Raw genomic sequence first — 14,533 nt, forward strand, 5'->3', positions numbered from 1 at the left:
ACAGGCAGATGAAATTCCTGCAGGGAAAACCAAGTTCTTGCCTTTGTTGCCACAAATATATAAGGAGGGCCTACAGATAAGAACATATTTGCAAACATGTTTTCCCAAGTCTATTGTATTGGGTGCACCAGAAGACAAGGTCCACATCCTCCTAAGCCTGCTCAGGTTAACCTCTTCATACAGCCCCCAATGTGGGTCTGGCTGGAGAAACATGCCAAGCTGAAGCCTTACATTTCAAATGGGTTTAGCATGAGTGCTCTATTTTTATCATTACTGAAAAACCCCAAACCCCAGCAATAGCTTTCCTCATGTATTTCAAGGAGTTTTCCAATAAAGTCTGCAGGACTCAGCTTTACATCCTCACCCACTGACAGTTTAATTACTTTCATTGTAGAAGAAAGTATTTAATCACATACAGTCAGAGAAACAGCCCCTTAAATACAGGCTTTTGGGCCCGTGATCCCCAATTTGAAATTCAATGAAGGAGAATGAAACATGCATACTGCAATCCATTTCCTGATTCAGAACACTTGATATTATCAAAACACAGAGTTCCACAGCTGACACACACATTTCTCTAAAGCATTGGTAAAACCCTTCCAGCATTTTAAGCCCATGAAATGAGGATTCAGCATGGTTCAGATTGGATCTAAAGGCAGTGCTAGTCAAAGACCAACAGCACAATGCTGTGCTCATGAACACATTAAAAAGTCCATCTAAAATGCTGCTGGAATTACACTGGTATTTCAAACTTGCCTGTCAACAGTGACATTAAAGGTAAGTCATCACTGGTGATTCTCAGCAATAGATCTGCACTAATGGTTTCTTATTTAAAACAAGGATGCAAGAGAGGAACTCAGACACTCATATAGCAATTCAGCATAAGGAAATCTGGTGAGGCCATAAAAAACAGTGAAATGTGTCAACAGTTATAGACTAAAGCTGACTACCAGCCCCAGCTGGCCTGCTTCCCCACACTCCTACCTAATTCATTACATACAAGCCAGTTACCAAGCCCCGAAGTGCACCTTCTAGTCAGTTTTAGCCAGTGTGCTGTACCAGCCTTCACACTGCCACAAAGATGGGTTCTGTCCACAGCAGCAACACGTGCAGTTAAGTGCAGATGTCAGCTATTAAAGTATTAGAAAACCCAGTTTTAAAGTAACACATTGTCTTACAGCTACGAACGTGAAAGAGAACGTGGTCCAAGGTGGTTCCTACTGCACTGCACCATGCTATTCATTCCAAAACAAGAGACAGCCTGCGTCTGCGTTACATACATAGTTTATAAAAGAGCAATGACTTCAGAAGAGTGGGGAATAGCCAGAACACTCCAAAAACGGCTGTAACAAGAGTATATGTGCATTTGCTTTATGAAGCTTACATTCTAATGTTTACAAAGGCAGAAGACTCTCCACTAACAAACAAATCTGGAATACATCCATTGTACAGGTAAGTCAGCCAAAAATAAGCAACTGCTGTGCTCTTCTCACTTGTAGGAAAGCATGCAATAGCCTTCCCCCTTCTGCCACCCCCTGTTCAGATTTCTACACCACAGTCCCATTAAAAGCATCCTATGATGAAACTGGGGCACAGGCACCAGGTTGAATTTTATCACAGACGCCATTTACCAATGTCCTGTAGATGTCAATGCAGCCTTCTGCTAGCACCAGAGAGGATACAAGCATGGACAGAAAAATATTTAAGCCATTTAAGACATCAAAAAAGGTCAAGAAATAGCACTGGGCATATACAAATAAACTGAACATTCACTCCTGCAGAGCTCCTTTAAAAATGGCACCAACGGACAGTGTTTTACAATATGCACATTTATTCAAGGTGGGGAACTAATGCTCCACAGGTGAAAAAGGAGAATACAAATAAAAGTGCCACTGTTGGCCCACAATGGGATTGCTTACAATCGAATGGGAACACTTGGAAAAATAACCTGGTATGTACATGTCTCCTGGGAACTTAATGGCTTCTTCAGAACACAAATAACTATGGTTGTCCCCCTCCCTTTTTTTAGCCAGACAGTATTGCCAGAGCTTGTGCTCCCTTTTCAAGCACATCATCTTCCTTGAAATTCAGTGCTATTTTCTTTCAGAAAGATCAGAAGTTGTACTTTTAGATAACAAAAGCATTTATGTTACAAACATTCAGAACCGGAAGCTTATGATTCTGGCAGACAGCGTTGCGTATTAAATACAAACCAGCCAGCAATTACTGAACATAAAAAACTTATTCAATCATAAAAAAATACTATAATTCATCACCACAGACTTTTTACATAGTTATAAATAATAAATAGCATAACACAGTAGATTACAAACGGATTTATTTTGCCCCGTTAAAGTCTTTAAAAAGTAAAATATCTCTTGTCTTACCTCAGCCTGACCAAGGTACTGTAGCAAGCCTGCTCAGAGCTCAAACATAAGCCAAGCAATACGCAGAGCTCGTGTTCAATCCAAACTTTTAAGTCTTTCCTTAGAAATGGAATCTTTGCTCAGCTGTTTGCCCTGCTCATGACGAACAAAGGTGTAAATGCAGCTGCAGAGGGCATCACCTTGGCTGCTCTCTTGGGCTGCCCACAGCATTCAGCGAGCATTCCTAAGGAAAGCAGCCTCCAGGACAGGTTGTGGTGAGCACCCTATAAGAAGCTGTACATAAAAGGGCTTTCCCCACCCACCCCTCTGGTTTTACATTCCATCATTTTATAACAATGCCCCCTAAGGCACAAAAATACCTATGACCTCAATGCCACGGGAGACATCGGCGGTGCCAAATATGGTTCTCCTACACAGTAGTTTAAATAACTTTGTTAACTGCACTGTACGTCTTAGATCGAGGCATGGGGTCATTTTCCTTGGCCAAACCTTGCTGAATATTGACCTTATTTCATAAAATCTGCAGGGTAAAGGATCTGGGGAGAGAACTATGCAGCTATTTTAATCATGTTTGTAGAGTACTGTTATTTCTTCATTGGTGGCAAAAGTGCCAATCATTTTGTTGTGGGTTTTTAATGTCAGAGAGGGAGATTTCCACACCCACTGTAAGAAAAACGACTAGCAGCACTAAGAAAAGATTTTCCTTCCTTCCATAAAAGAATTTTTAGCTAGTGACTAAAGATAAAAACACCAAGGAGAATATTTTTACTCAATGGTAGAAGTGCCAGAGAATAAATCAGCATTTTCAAATCCCTCCAAATCAAATTCTTTCCTTAGACATAGTGACCACAATAATAATAGAAGTAATTCTCCTACAAATTGCAACACTACTAGGCAGATACCTATTCTTGGAATCAAATTGTGTATGCAAGTTCCTGAAAGCAAAACGTTAGTATAATCTGAGCAGACATCTTGTTTAAAAAAACACAAATTTGCAAAAACAGACATTAATATGGTCTACAACGTCCATTAAATGGAAAAAAAATCAAAATCACTGGAAAGTCACCAAGGATTAAGGAACAAGAATAGTTTTCTTTCAGTAATCCTCGTGTTAATGGTTCAAGAATGAGAGTTCATTTCTCTGTACGAGTGTACAGTGAGGAAACAGCACAACCAGACACAGATTAAGTCACTTAGGTGAAAGATCATCCATCAGAATGAACGAAGAGCATGAGTTGGAGCATGTCACTGGAGACTCTGTGGTTATGCTGCCTTTAGTCAGCGAGTCAGAGGACGAGCCAACACTGCTGCTGCTCCCATCAAGAATATCTGAAGACAGGCTGGGGAAGAAGGAAAAAATTCTTTAGCACAATGACTGTGGGTACAAAGCCAATGCACTGTCGCCTTGTAGAGGTGTAGGAGACCTATACTACCACTCAGTCTTTACTGCAAGACTGGCAGCCCTGAAGACTCCTTGTTTTCTGTAGCATGTTACAGATATATTCATGCTCCTTATGGGAATGAGGAGCAGAATTTCTTTTTTCTTTTTAACATGCAGAATAAATCATCACTCTCATTTGAATCACTCACAGAAAGGATATGACAACAAATGAGAATAAAACCTTAAAAGAGTATAGAAAGGAATAGCAATAACCTAATCAGCAATGCAGCAACAATATCATTGCTTAGTTACTATGTTCTTTAATGCTGAACTGCTCAGAGCAACATTTTGAAATCTGTTTTGCCCTTGTAAGGAATGCTCATATTTGGATTTTGAAGTCTTGATACAAGATTCTAGAGGGTGTAAATGGATGCTTTTACCATTTATGCTGGAAGCAACATGAAATAAAATCTCTCTAAGCAGTTTCGAGTCTGTAGGTAAACTGAAATTGTAGTAATAGAGTTGGTATTTTACAGTGCTTATTTTCTGACTTCTGACACAAAAGAGAAATCAGCTTTTAATGAATCCTGATAAACAAGACTGCACCACTAAAAACCATGAATAAAAACATGAACTATGTAAGCGCAGTAACTATTCACACACACATCTTCTGTGTATGCAGACAAAATACCACAGATACTATATGAGCACCACCTACAACACAATGAAATAATGAAGCATCCTCAAAAAAGAACTTTGCTCATGAACCAACAGGGATTTGTAACAATCAGATTCAGTATAAAGGCTTTGATACACAAAATCTAGGTTACAGTCTGCTCAGGAAGATCTGATCAAAGGAGCAGGAACACTGTCACACTACCACAGGAGCAGTTCCCAGTAACATGCATACACAAACTATATGCAGAGTATATTTTCCTGGAAAACAAACAAGAACATTTGTGATCCATGCACACTCCCCATTTTGGCATTTCAGGGCACATGAAACAGTTTACCATGAACTGAGATCGGTCAGATGTGTAACATCTGGAGAAAGCATGTTGGTTGTTCCTTGAAAAAGTCTCTTTGGCTGACTTTCAGTTTCCATTTCACCTAAGGAAAACAGTGCAAATAATCAAACTCACTTGAGCCTCTGGAATGTCTGTCTATTTAACATTTGCTTATGGTAAAAGACAGGATTGTTCCATGACAGTGCAAAGCTATTGAAACCCAAATCCTCTCATTCAGCAGGCCGAGCACTTGGATAAGACATTCATTTGATGCTGTTGTATAACCATCCAGTCCATCCTTTGAGGAGCTACAACAATCTCAACAACATAAAACTAGGCACTTGCTACCTGGACTATAATCAGGCAAAATAATCTAAAGCAAACTAATTACTGTGACTTAATTTTAAGTAAGCAGTTGAGATGAAGAGACTGACATAAGCCAAAATAGGGAGATTAAAGTTCTTAGTGATTATGAAAGCAGGAATGGCAGCTTGGCTCAGTTTCACGCTCCTGCAGACAACAAATTCTGATGCATATGTACACTGCTACAGAAAAGCTGAATAGAAAAAATGACATGTGTATGCATTTCCATTTACTCATCGTGGATTAGGCTATCTTTGTACCTGTAATCATCTACTGATATTGAAAGATTAAACATGATGAGGAGAATTCATATAATGTTTAGTTTAATCTGCCCTGAGAATGAGCAGGTTTGTGAAGAGCTCCCGTACAATAGACACATTTGGAAATATCAATTTAGAATCATAAAATAGTTAAGGTTGGAAAGGACCTTAAGATCATCTAGTTCCAACCCCCCTGCCATGGGCAGGGAAACCTCACACTAAACCAACAAGAAGCTTAAAAAAAAACCCTTCCAGCTATAGCACATTTTCATTTTTAGTTTGGCAACTAACACATACGAAATGGGAAGAAATGTTCTGGCTTTTTACCTACACTTCACAACAGCTGTGGTATCAGTTTGAAAAGCTGACGGAAGTTAAGCAGTATAGCAAACCAAAGTATGTATTAATATATGTTATGCAAGAGAATTATACTACCACTTGGTTTATAGACTGATAAGCCCCCTAAACTTTGTTTAGCTCATGGAGGTACATTCCCTTCTTCAAAGGGAAAGATCAAGCTGAATGGGCAAAACACCCCCCATTTATAATATAACCAAACCACCAACTTAAGTAACTTCAAATTTCACAAAGACAAATCTGCTCCAACACACTGCACAGTATACCAGCATTTATTCCCTCTACAAATATTCTTCAATACATTGCTTTCTCCTCCCATGTGTCACAGTGTCGCTTTGTTACCGTGTCACATCTATAGAGTATGAAGTGTAAAGCTACTGCTAAAATTCAGAAATAACAAGATTCTGTATTTAGGAAAACAAATTAGGGTCATTGAAATGGGTTGGATGTTTTAAATCTAAGTAACATTGAAAAGTCCTTGATATTTCAAGTAAAAAAGGCAAACTCCTATCTTCACTTCATAAAAGACACTCCACAGGAGCATATGGATAGGTGAAAAAAGCCTGTCCTTTACCTGCTTTTAATACAATACAACCTGGATAAAGCCTATCATAAAACACCAAAAGTGAAGCAATGCAATATAAATACTTATTCCCTACCCAGTCTGGTAAATTTTTGTTCAATATTTAATGCCTCTAAAATTCATAGAAAATAACAGCCAAGAAAGAATTGGCATCCATGGGAAAACTTGCCCCTCTCCCCTGTCAACTCAATGTATATTAGACAACATTCTGTATCTGATAGAACAAGCAGCCCTAAAATAACACTAACCAGCACCTTTTCTTGAAGGCCAAGTCTTGTAAAATACAGGGAGATGCTTTTTATGCAGTTAAGAATGCCCAAGTTAAAATGCAGAAAGAACAAGCATGGCTAGAGGCACACTTGTAAACATCTCAATCTCCCAGTTCTGCTATGGAGACTTGTTCTGGGCTGTAATTTAAATATCCTTAACATGGAATACTTCCAGGAAAGAATGCAGTTTTCCCCCTCCAGGAGGAAAGCGCTGATCTATTCCACTTCTCTAAACACTCACCTTCTGAACTTTCAGAGTGAAAACAAACATTCAGTACTAAATTTAGCAGATAGTGCATGATAAGCAACATTCCTAAGATGAACTGGAGGGTGTGCACTGTACAGTGGTACTCTTAGGAATGTCAGGGCTTAAGAATATTCATAACATTGCATTAAATGTGTACAAAGTTTGCCTCTTTTAAGTAATTGTTGCTTTTAGAGGTTTTCATTCTTCTGGTTTAGACTACCTATTTTCCACTGTATTTTTAAGTTACAACTGGCAAATTCCAGTTCACCATGGATAAAAGTGCATTGTATTTGCAGAACAAAAAACCCATGGAAAAAAAGAAATGCATCCAGCTGCAAAACTACATCCCCATAGGGTCCAGATAAAACATCTAATACTTTAAATACACATACCTTTTCTTTTAATGGGGCCAAGAACACTGGGCCTGATACAGTTAATAGGACTTTGACTCCTCCTGCTATAGAGAGAATACCAACACTCAGTCAGGCCTATTCCACCACACCTAGCATCAAATCAACACAACTACAGCACCATGAAATGTTCTTTAAAGCTATTCCTGCACAACTGGAATGCTTAGGGAGTCTAAATACATAGATAACAAAGTGCCTGCTATTAAAGCAGATTATCTGCCAGACAAAATTGCAGTACATTTTCCAGGGCTTTCTCCTTCCCATAGTGCCTCACATCCTCATGTTAATCATGCCCATTTCTAAACTGCATTTAATATACAAAATTGATATGCTGGAAAAGTTAAAGTTCATTTGAAGTAGCCAGGAATGTCCCCACCAGTTACCGAGTCTAGGTTGAAGTTGACACAGGCTTCTATAGGAGCACCCACATAAACGTGGTAAAGGCTGAACTTTCAGAGCATTTTTACGTGGCAATACTTCAGCTATTTCAAAACTAAAATCACTTTGAGTGCCTTAATATCAGCTTTAGCTAATCTTCATGCCAGCCTTGGAATTTAAGCCAATGTATACCTGTTCCTTGTAGATATTACTTACTTGGTGAATCGCCTTGTTGGACTGGGAATAGGACTTGGAGGTAGCCCATTACTGCTCACAAACATTTGCAATGATGGTGAAAAACATTGCTGCAGAGAACACCACATGAAGGTACTTCAGAATTCTCTTTGAAATATTCAGTTGTTTCATCCCACCCTCCAAACAAAACATCTCCAGTTAAAGAAAAGCTGGTAACAGCGTAAAGCAGAGATGATCATACACAACCTTAGAGGCATTAAAACGTTAACTTGCAAAAACAGACTGCCTAAAGCAAGCCCGCTGAGATTAACCTAAAATTCAAACCCATGGGAAATCTGAAATGGAAATAGAAGCTGTTTTCTAAATAAGAGAGTTGTTTCTGTTCTCTTACATTTAGAAGCAGCAGTACAGTCCTCAGGACTTGCTTCTTTCAAGAGACTTGTTAAACAAACAGGCTGAGTTGACTCAAAATACATCTGATCTGAAAACTTAACACAGTATTCCAGATGGAACAGAGCTCTGTGGTTCTGCAGCTCATTTGAGCTTAGCCCATGAATGCCCAGAGATAAGCACAAAAATGGTTTTCTGGCAAGTTATCTACTACTGCTTCACAGTCGTGATTCCAAAGGTACAGGAGCAGCTGTCAGCATCAGGGTTACACTAGGAACACATTTACTCAGCACTAATATGATGCTCCAGGCATACACCATCAACAATAGTAGCTGAGGCATGTAATAAAATGTAGCAGTACAAAAGCAGAATCACAAAAGGGTGATTCTGAAAACAGGGTCAATCAGCCCATCTATAAACACAGTTCCCAGTTTCTCTGTGCTGCCTTTCAGTTTTCCAGTCCTCACTGGAAAAAGCATTTATTTAATATACATGTATTCCCTTTCTCCAGCATCTCCCATCAGCGCAAGCTCTGCGCACTGGAGTTCTCCTTCCCAGTGATTTATGCCTTCCTTTCCATAACTGACAGATACACTCTCATCCTCCTCACCACACAGATCTGCAGCTTCTAGTCTTTGCCTACAGTCTTACTCTACACATATGATATATTCCAATGTTGGCACTTCTTCCCCAGCAGCTCCTATTTATGCAGCTGAAGATCATATCCAAATCTGATTGCTATAACGACCTCTTCCAGCTTCCCTAGAACCAGAACCCTGACCTATCCCAACATCACACAGACAGCAACTGCAAACATTCAGTGTGGCAGTACTGGGACACTCCTAGTGTGGCAGTACTGGGACTCTGCTAGCTCTGAGATGGTAAAGATCTGATTCTTAGAAACAAGTAAAATGTGGGTTTAGGCTGTGGGTTTGTTTTGTTGTTGTTTGGTTTCTTAAAAACTATCAGTTTGTGAAGTTACACAAGTCCTCACAGTTCACCTTGGGCTAAAACTCTGAAGTGTTCTCTCAGTTTGGTATTTCACTTTTCCTACCTTTCCTATTCCTCTTGTAGGTGAAGGTGCAGGCGAAACTGGAATGAAGTCTATTCTCTTTGGGGAGGAAGATTTCTCAGACTTGTCCAAGTCATTGTCGCTCTGTAAACACAAGGTTTCAGACTTAACACTGTCACAGCACACCACCTTAGAATCCAAGGCACAACCTTCTAGTGGGAAGTCATTGGGCCAAATGCACAAAAGCTAAAGCAGATGAACTTCTCCAGTTACTTTCACAGTTAATGTCTCTCTTTTCCTTAAATTCTTCAGTTGAGTGTAATAGTAGAATAGGAAACATCTATAAAAAGATTACCAGGCTCAAGCTTTCCTCCCATGACTGGCTTATCTGCATTGCTGTCTGCACTTCCCTAGAATACAAAAAACCCCATCAGTAGCTACAAAGAGGATAACTCTGGCTATTTTATCATCTTGTTTGAATAACACCCACCTTTCATGCGCTGTTTCTCGGTTCATTAAATCCACTCCCTCCTCCTGCAGGAGATAAAACATCCTCAGTTTCCCCATAATATTTGCTTTGTCACAGGTAGTTGGAATAGCACTCATGATTCAATAACTTGCCATTAGAACTGAAATGCAAACAGCAGGACCACTCCAGAAAGAAAAGAGAGCTACCAGCCCAGCTCAGTTTTTCTTAAATGAAACAATACATCAAAACCGAAAGGTAGCTTAAACATAAGGTAGCAAAAAGCAAGGATGCTTCCTTGTTGGAACTGAATCTTAAAAAAGACTGGGTTTTCGCTAGTGCTTGAAGAACTCAACAGGAAAGAAACTCCCATTAAGTACTTAATTATTATATAATGTTTTTCATTCTGCTACTAAATACACAGATAAAACCTACACTCACCCTTCTGATCTGATGAAGTCGGCTACTAGGAATACGAATAGGAGATGATGACAACAACTGAGGAAATAAAAAAGGGACAGCCACAGTGATTAAATCACATCTCAGCACCTTGCATACATCCTATTCACCACCACCTGCATTCTTAGTGAATTAAAAATGAGCTGTACTACATGTGGATGACTCAAATCATGTTGCAAAAAGAAAATACTGACCTTCAAGAGAGAAAACTTGTTTTACAACTTACAAATTCATTCTATCAGCAAGTGGCACAGAGCTCAGGCTTGCATGCAGACACTGCTCAGCATCTCAAATACACAAACTACCATGAGACAACTCAGAGATTTTTTTAAGTGAACTTATGAACATTATATAATTCCCAGCTGTACAGAACAAGATGACAAACTCCTGTATTAACTTATGCAAGGAGCTGGCTATTATAAGGGAGAAATCCCAGTGTTTCCGCTCAGGTTTGAACAACACTCCCTAAAACTTGACTGTTGCAATTCTCCAATTTTACACATCTCATTCCTCTGAACTTTGGCCACCATCACATACAAATGGGCCAACAGTCCCCATTGAGGATGTCCATTTGTTCTCTGCAACACCTTCTGATTCGAGTGCCAAATTGTTACTCTTATTTCTCAGAAATCCCATAACAAGACACAAAAGAGAATCCTATTTAAGGATTTTAAGTATTGCTTTTCTCAAAGCCTATAGGACTTTATCTTCACTAGCCTCAAGATGAGAAAAAAAATGTTCAGTGGAAAAGAGCATATAGATCCCGGAGTCGATATGATGGAACAAAAGGAAACGCACCATCTTTGACAGGTTAAACAGCAGGGCTGTTACTGTTAGACTTCAGTAAGAAACAGCAGAACATCACCCAGCAAATTATTCTTCTTTAAATCATTTTCTGACATGTAGTGTTCACCCTTTCCAATGTCAAACAAGCAGGTCAATGAAGACTTAACCCCCATTTCAATTTTACAACAAATTAAAAGACTTTTAACTGTGACAACAGTTTTCTCTTCCAACCCACAGTCAGGTCCAAGTTAACTTTAAGCTAAAGCACACACAGCTTCAGCTGCTGTTGTCTCCTTGGGGACCTACAGGTAACAAATACACCAGCATTATGACAGCAGGTTGCAGTCACAGCTAGAAAAACCCGCATATTCTGCAGCCTGAAAGGTTGCTGGGATGCACAGTGCAAATACAAATCAAGTTTAACATCATTTCTGCAGTTCAATTACTTCTTGTTAAGTGTAAACAAAACATGCTTAAGATTCCTCACCATGCTGTGACGGCTCGTAACTGTTGTGCTGTTCCTGCGAGTTCGCAGCACGTAAGGCTGAAAAACCTGCGAGTTGTCACTGGGGATGGAACATAAGCTTTTGTGAGTAGCTTCCTAAGGGGTGTTTCACTTACAGCTGCCCAGCGTCCAAAAACACCCATTTCACGTCGGCAGAAGCTCCGCTTTCACTGACGGCAGCGCAGTAGCCACCTTCCCCGGCAGCCCGCGGGGATCCGCTGCTGCCCTTCCGCAGCCACCCACCACCCCGATCCGAAACCGGGGACGTGAGGCCCCCACCGGGCACCAGCCTGCGCCGAGCACCGGAGAGCAAGGGCCCAACTGCTTGCGGGTCGGCCTGCATCACTTCACGGCTGGGCCCCGAGGGACAAGGCTCTCCGGGGCTGCGGGGCCGGGCCGGGCCGCGCTCACCTGAGCCCGTGGATGAGCGGGGCGCTGTTGGATCTCCTCAGGCCGCCCCCGTCGCTCGGGGCCGCGGCGCTCCCCGGCGGCAGCTCCAGGTCCAGCTCCATTTTCTCCTGAGCCATCGCGGCGGCGGCCGCACCTCCGGCTCCGGCTGCTCCCGCTCCGCCGCGATGCCCATTCACTGCCGGCGGCCGCAGCGGCTCCTCATGCCGCCGCTGCCCCCGGCCCCTACAGGCCTCGCGGGCGGCGCCGCAGGCACAGGCCGGGGGCGCGCCGAGCCCGGCGAGGGGGGCGGCCCCAGCAGCGCCCCATGCCGGGGGAGGCCCGGAGGGAGGCCCGGGGAACGGCGCCTTCCCCCACCCGCCGCTGCTGCTGCCGCCGCCACACGAACGCGCTCCCGCTGCTGGCTCCGGTGCGGCCGCCTCAGGCCTCGGAGCGCCTTGGGCCGCACTCCCCTCCACGCGCCCGCCGCCGCCCAGCGCGCATGCGCGGAAAGCCAGGCGGAGGCAGGGCTCCCCGCCTTACATAGCGCATGCCTCCAGCGGCCGCACCGCGGCACTGCGCATGCCCTACAGGGCGCCATCCCGCCAGAGCCGGCTGCGTGCGCGCTCCCGAGAGCGGCAGAGCACGCGCGGAACGGCTGAGCGGGCGGGGCGCCCGTTTGAAACGGTAGAGGAGGTGCTCGGAGACCGACAGTGCAGGGGCCGCGGGCTCCAGTGAGGCCCAGGGGGCCATAAGACTGGTCCGGTCTTACCTGGGTCTGTTCCGGGCTCAGCCCCGGTAGAGCAGCGGTGAAAACACTTTGAGACCTGCTCAGGGTTAGGTTCTCGCTCCTCAGCTGCAGTCTCACAGCGTTCCCCAGCGTTCTGCTGTGCCGCTGAAGAACGTGCTGTGGGTTTAATCAGTAATATGAGCCCCCATGCTGCTCTTAGAAATCCGGCATAAAGTTCATTGTAAGACCCAAAATTCTAGCTCTTGGCTGCATGTGGGGCTCGGAATGACATTTACAATTCCATTCCAAGCAGCAAAATATTGTGCTTCCAGAATCTTATTTTCTAGTATTTTTCTGTAATAACAATTACAATATATGTCTGTCTCTTACACACAGATGATCTTCAGGGTCTCTACCAGCACTGAATTCATAAAAGTTTCCATTTTCTCCTGGGAAACAGTAATTCTTTTCCCAGAGCACTAGGTACAAGAATAGTTACAATAGAAAAGTGAGGATTTTTAATCATTTCAACTTTCTTAAGTGGCTGGATTAACTATTCTCTTGGAATATTAAGGAATACCAGAAAGAAGCTCTTCCCTGTGAGGGTGCTGAGGCGCTGGCACAGGGTGCCCAGAGAAGCTGTGGCTGCCCCATCCCTGGCAGTGTTCAAGGCCAGGTTGGACACAGGGGCTTGGAGCAAGCTGCTCCAGTGGAAGGTGTCCCTGCCTGTGGCAGGGGTTGGAGCTGGAGGAGCTTTGAGGTCCCTTCTGACCCACAAGATTACATTTAAAATATTTTCAGGAGTTTTCAATATTATATTGGAAAAAATTGAGACAAAATTCCTTGGGTTTTATGAAAGTAGAAGGGAAAAGCTCCCTTTCCCACTGCTCACACTATAATACATCATGGTCAGTAATGACACCTTCCTGTGAGATGCTGCAGAGTTGCCATCTCCTGCAAAGATCAAGAAAGTAAATACCTAAACCCTTTTTTTGCTTAATTTCCAACAATGATGATCAACCTGATTCACTGGAAAATTAGGATCTCCTGCACAAGCAAAGTCTGTCACCTCTCTCTGCCACCACTCACTAAACACACCACCATGCTTTGAATGCTGTACCGTTCTCCTGGTGAAGTGCTTCAGCAGGAGCATTCTGCAGCCTGGAACAGCTCTCCCAGTGGCTGGTGAGTGCCCAAAGGGCAATTCCAGTGACAGCATTCAAGAGAACAAACACCCAGCTCTGAATGCAAATCCATTCACACATATGTTTGCTCTGCTAACACAAAAACCACCTGCCAAATGTGACTACATTGCCAAACTATGTCGGTTTTGCTACTTATTATTGTGGAGTTATTTTGTTATGTTCTTGCCACTACAGACAGCAAAAAGCTTCAAATTTAGAGGGCCTATAAGGATGCTGGGGAGCGACTCTTTGTTAGGGAGTGTAGTGATAGGAGAAGGGGTAATGAGTTCAAACTTAAACAGGGGAGGTTTGGATATAAGGAAGAAATTCTTTACTGTAAGGGTGGTGAGGCACTGGAACGGGTTGCCCAGGGAGGTTGTGAATGCTCCATCCTTGGCAGTGTTCAAGGCCAGGTTGGATGAAGCCTTGGGTGCCATGGTTTAGTGTGAGGTGTCCCTGCCCATGGCAGGGGGGTTGGAACTGGATGAACTTGAGGTCCTTTCCAACCCAAACCATTCTGTGATTCTATGATTCTGTAAGTGTTGTGTACCAGGATACCCTTAAAGGGAAAACTCAACAATCCCCCAAATGTGGCTGAGAGCTCAAAAACATCTGCTTCACGTGCTCCAATTTTCCAACACATCAGGCCACTGTCTGACTGGGTTTTCCCACAGCCAAGTAACCTTAACAGGAATATAAGAGATGTGGGGACTGTCAAGGTGACCCTCAAAGGGTAATGAGGCAGGGAAAAGGGGATGTGGCTGTGGGAGAGTTGTG

The 14,533-nt window shown here is 42.8% G+C and overlaps 1 protein-coding gene and 1 non-coding gene across 2 annotated transcripts; both read right to left on the bottom strand.

The window, feature by feature from the left end:
• Nucleotides 1–356: 356 nt before the first annotated feature.
• LOC101878068 (protein FAM122A-like) lies at nt 357–12,150 on the bottom strand. The gene is made up of 10 exons (XM_034063994.1): nt 11,867–12,150; nt 11,438–11,516; nt 10,147–10,203; nt 9,730–9,773; nt 9,595–9,649; nt 9,282–9,383; nt 7,859–7,947; nt 7,247–7,311; nt 4,782–4,878; nt 357–3,727 (listed from the first exon to the last, which is right to left on the bottom strand). Exons 1-10 carry the CDS (start codon nt 11,980–11,982, stop codon nt 3,577–3,579), a joined length of 855 nt encoding a protein of 284 aa, XP_033919885.1. The 5' UTR covers nt 11,983–12,150; the 3' UTR covers nt 357–3,576.
• On the bottom strand, nt 3,799–3,945 carry LOC115946384 (small nucleolar RNA U109). Its single transcript, XR_004080476.1, has one exon. It is a non-coding gene; the product is annotated as a small nucleolar RNA U109 (small nucleolar RNA).
• Nucleotides 12,151–14,533: the final 2,383 nt, after the last annotated feature.

The sequence above is a fragment of the Melopsittacus undulatus genome, chromosome 6 (assembly GCF_012275295.1).
Source record: "Melopsittacus undulatus isolate bMelUnd1 chromosome 6, bMelUnd1.mat.Z, whole genome shotgun sequence".
NCBI lineage: Eukaryota > Metazoa > Chordata > Aves > Psittaciformes > Psittaculidae > Melopsittacus > Melopsittacus undulatus.

Excerpts from the sequence above, each read along its gene's own strand:
- LOC101878068 (XM_034063994.1), bottom strand. The coding sequence starts at position 11,982 with ATGGCTCAGGAGAAAATGGAGCTGGACCTGGAGCTGCCGCCGGGGAGC. Across the intron at positions 10,204-11,437 it reads TTACGAGCCGTCACAGCATG|TTGTTGTCATCATCTCCTAT; the intron begins GTGAGGAATCTT and ends TTATTTCCTCAG. Across the intron at positions 3,728-4,781 it reads CTGACCGATCTCAGTTCATG|CCTGTCTTCAGATATTCTTG; the intron begins GTAAACTGTTTC and ends CTTCTTCCCCAG.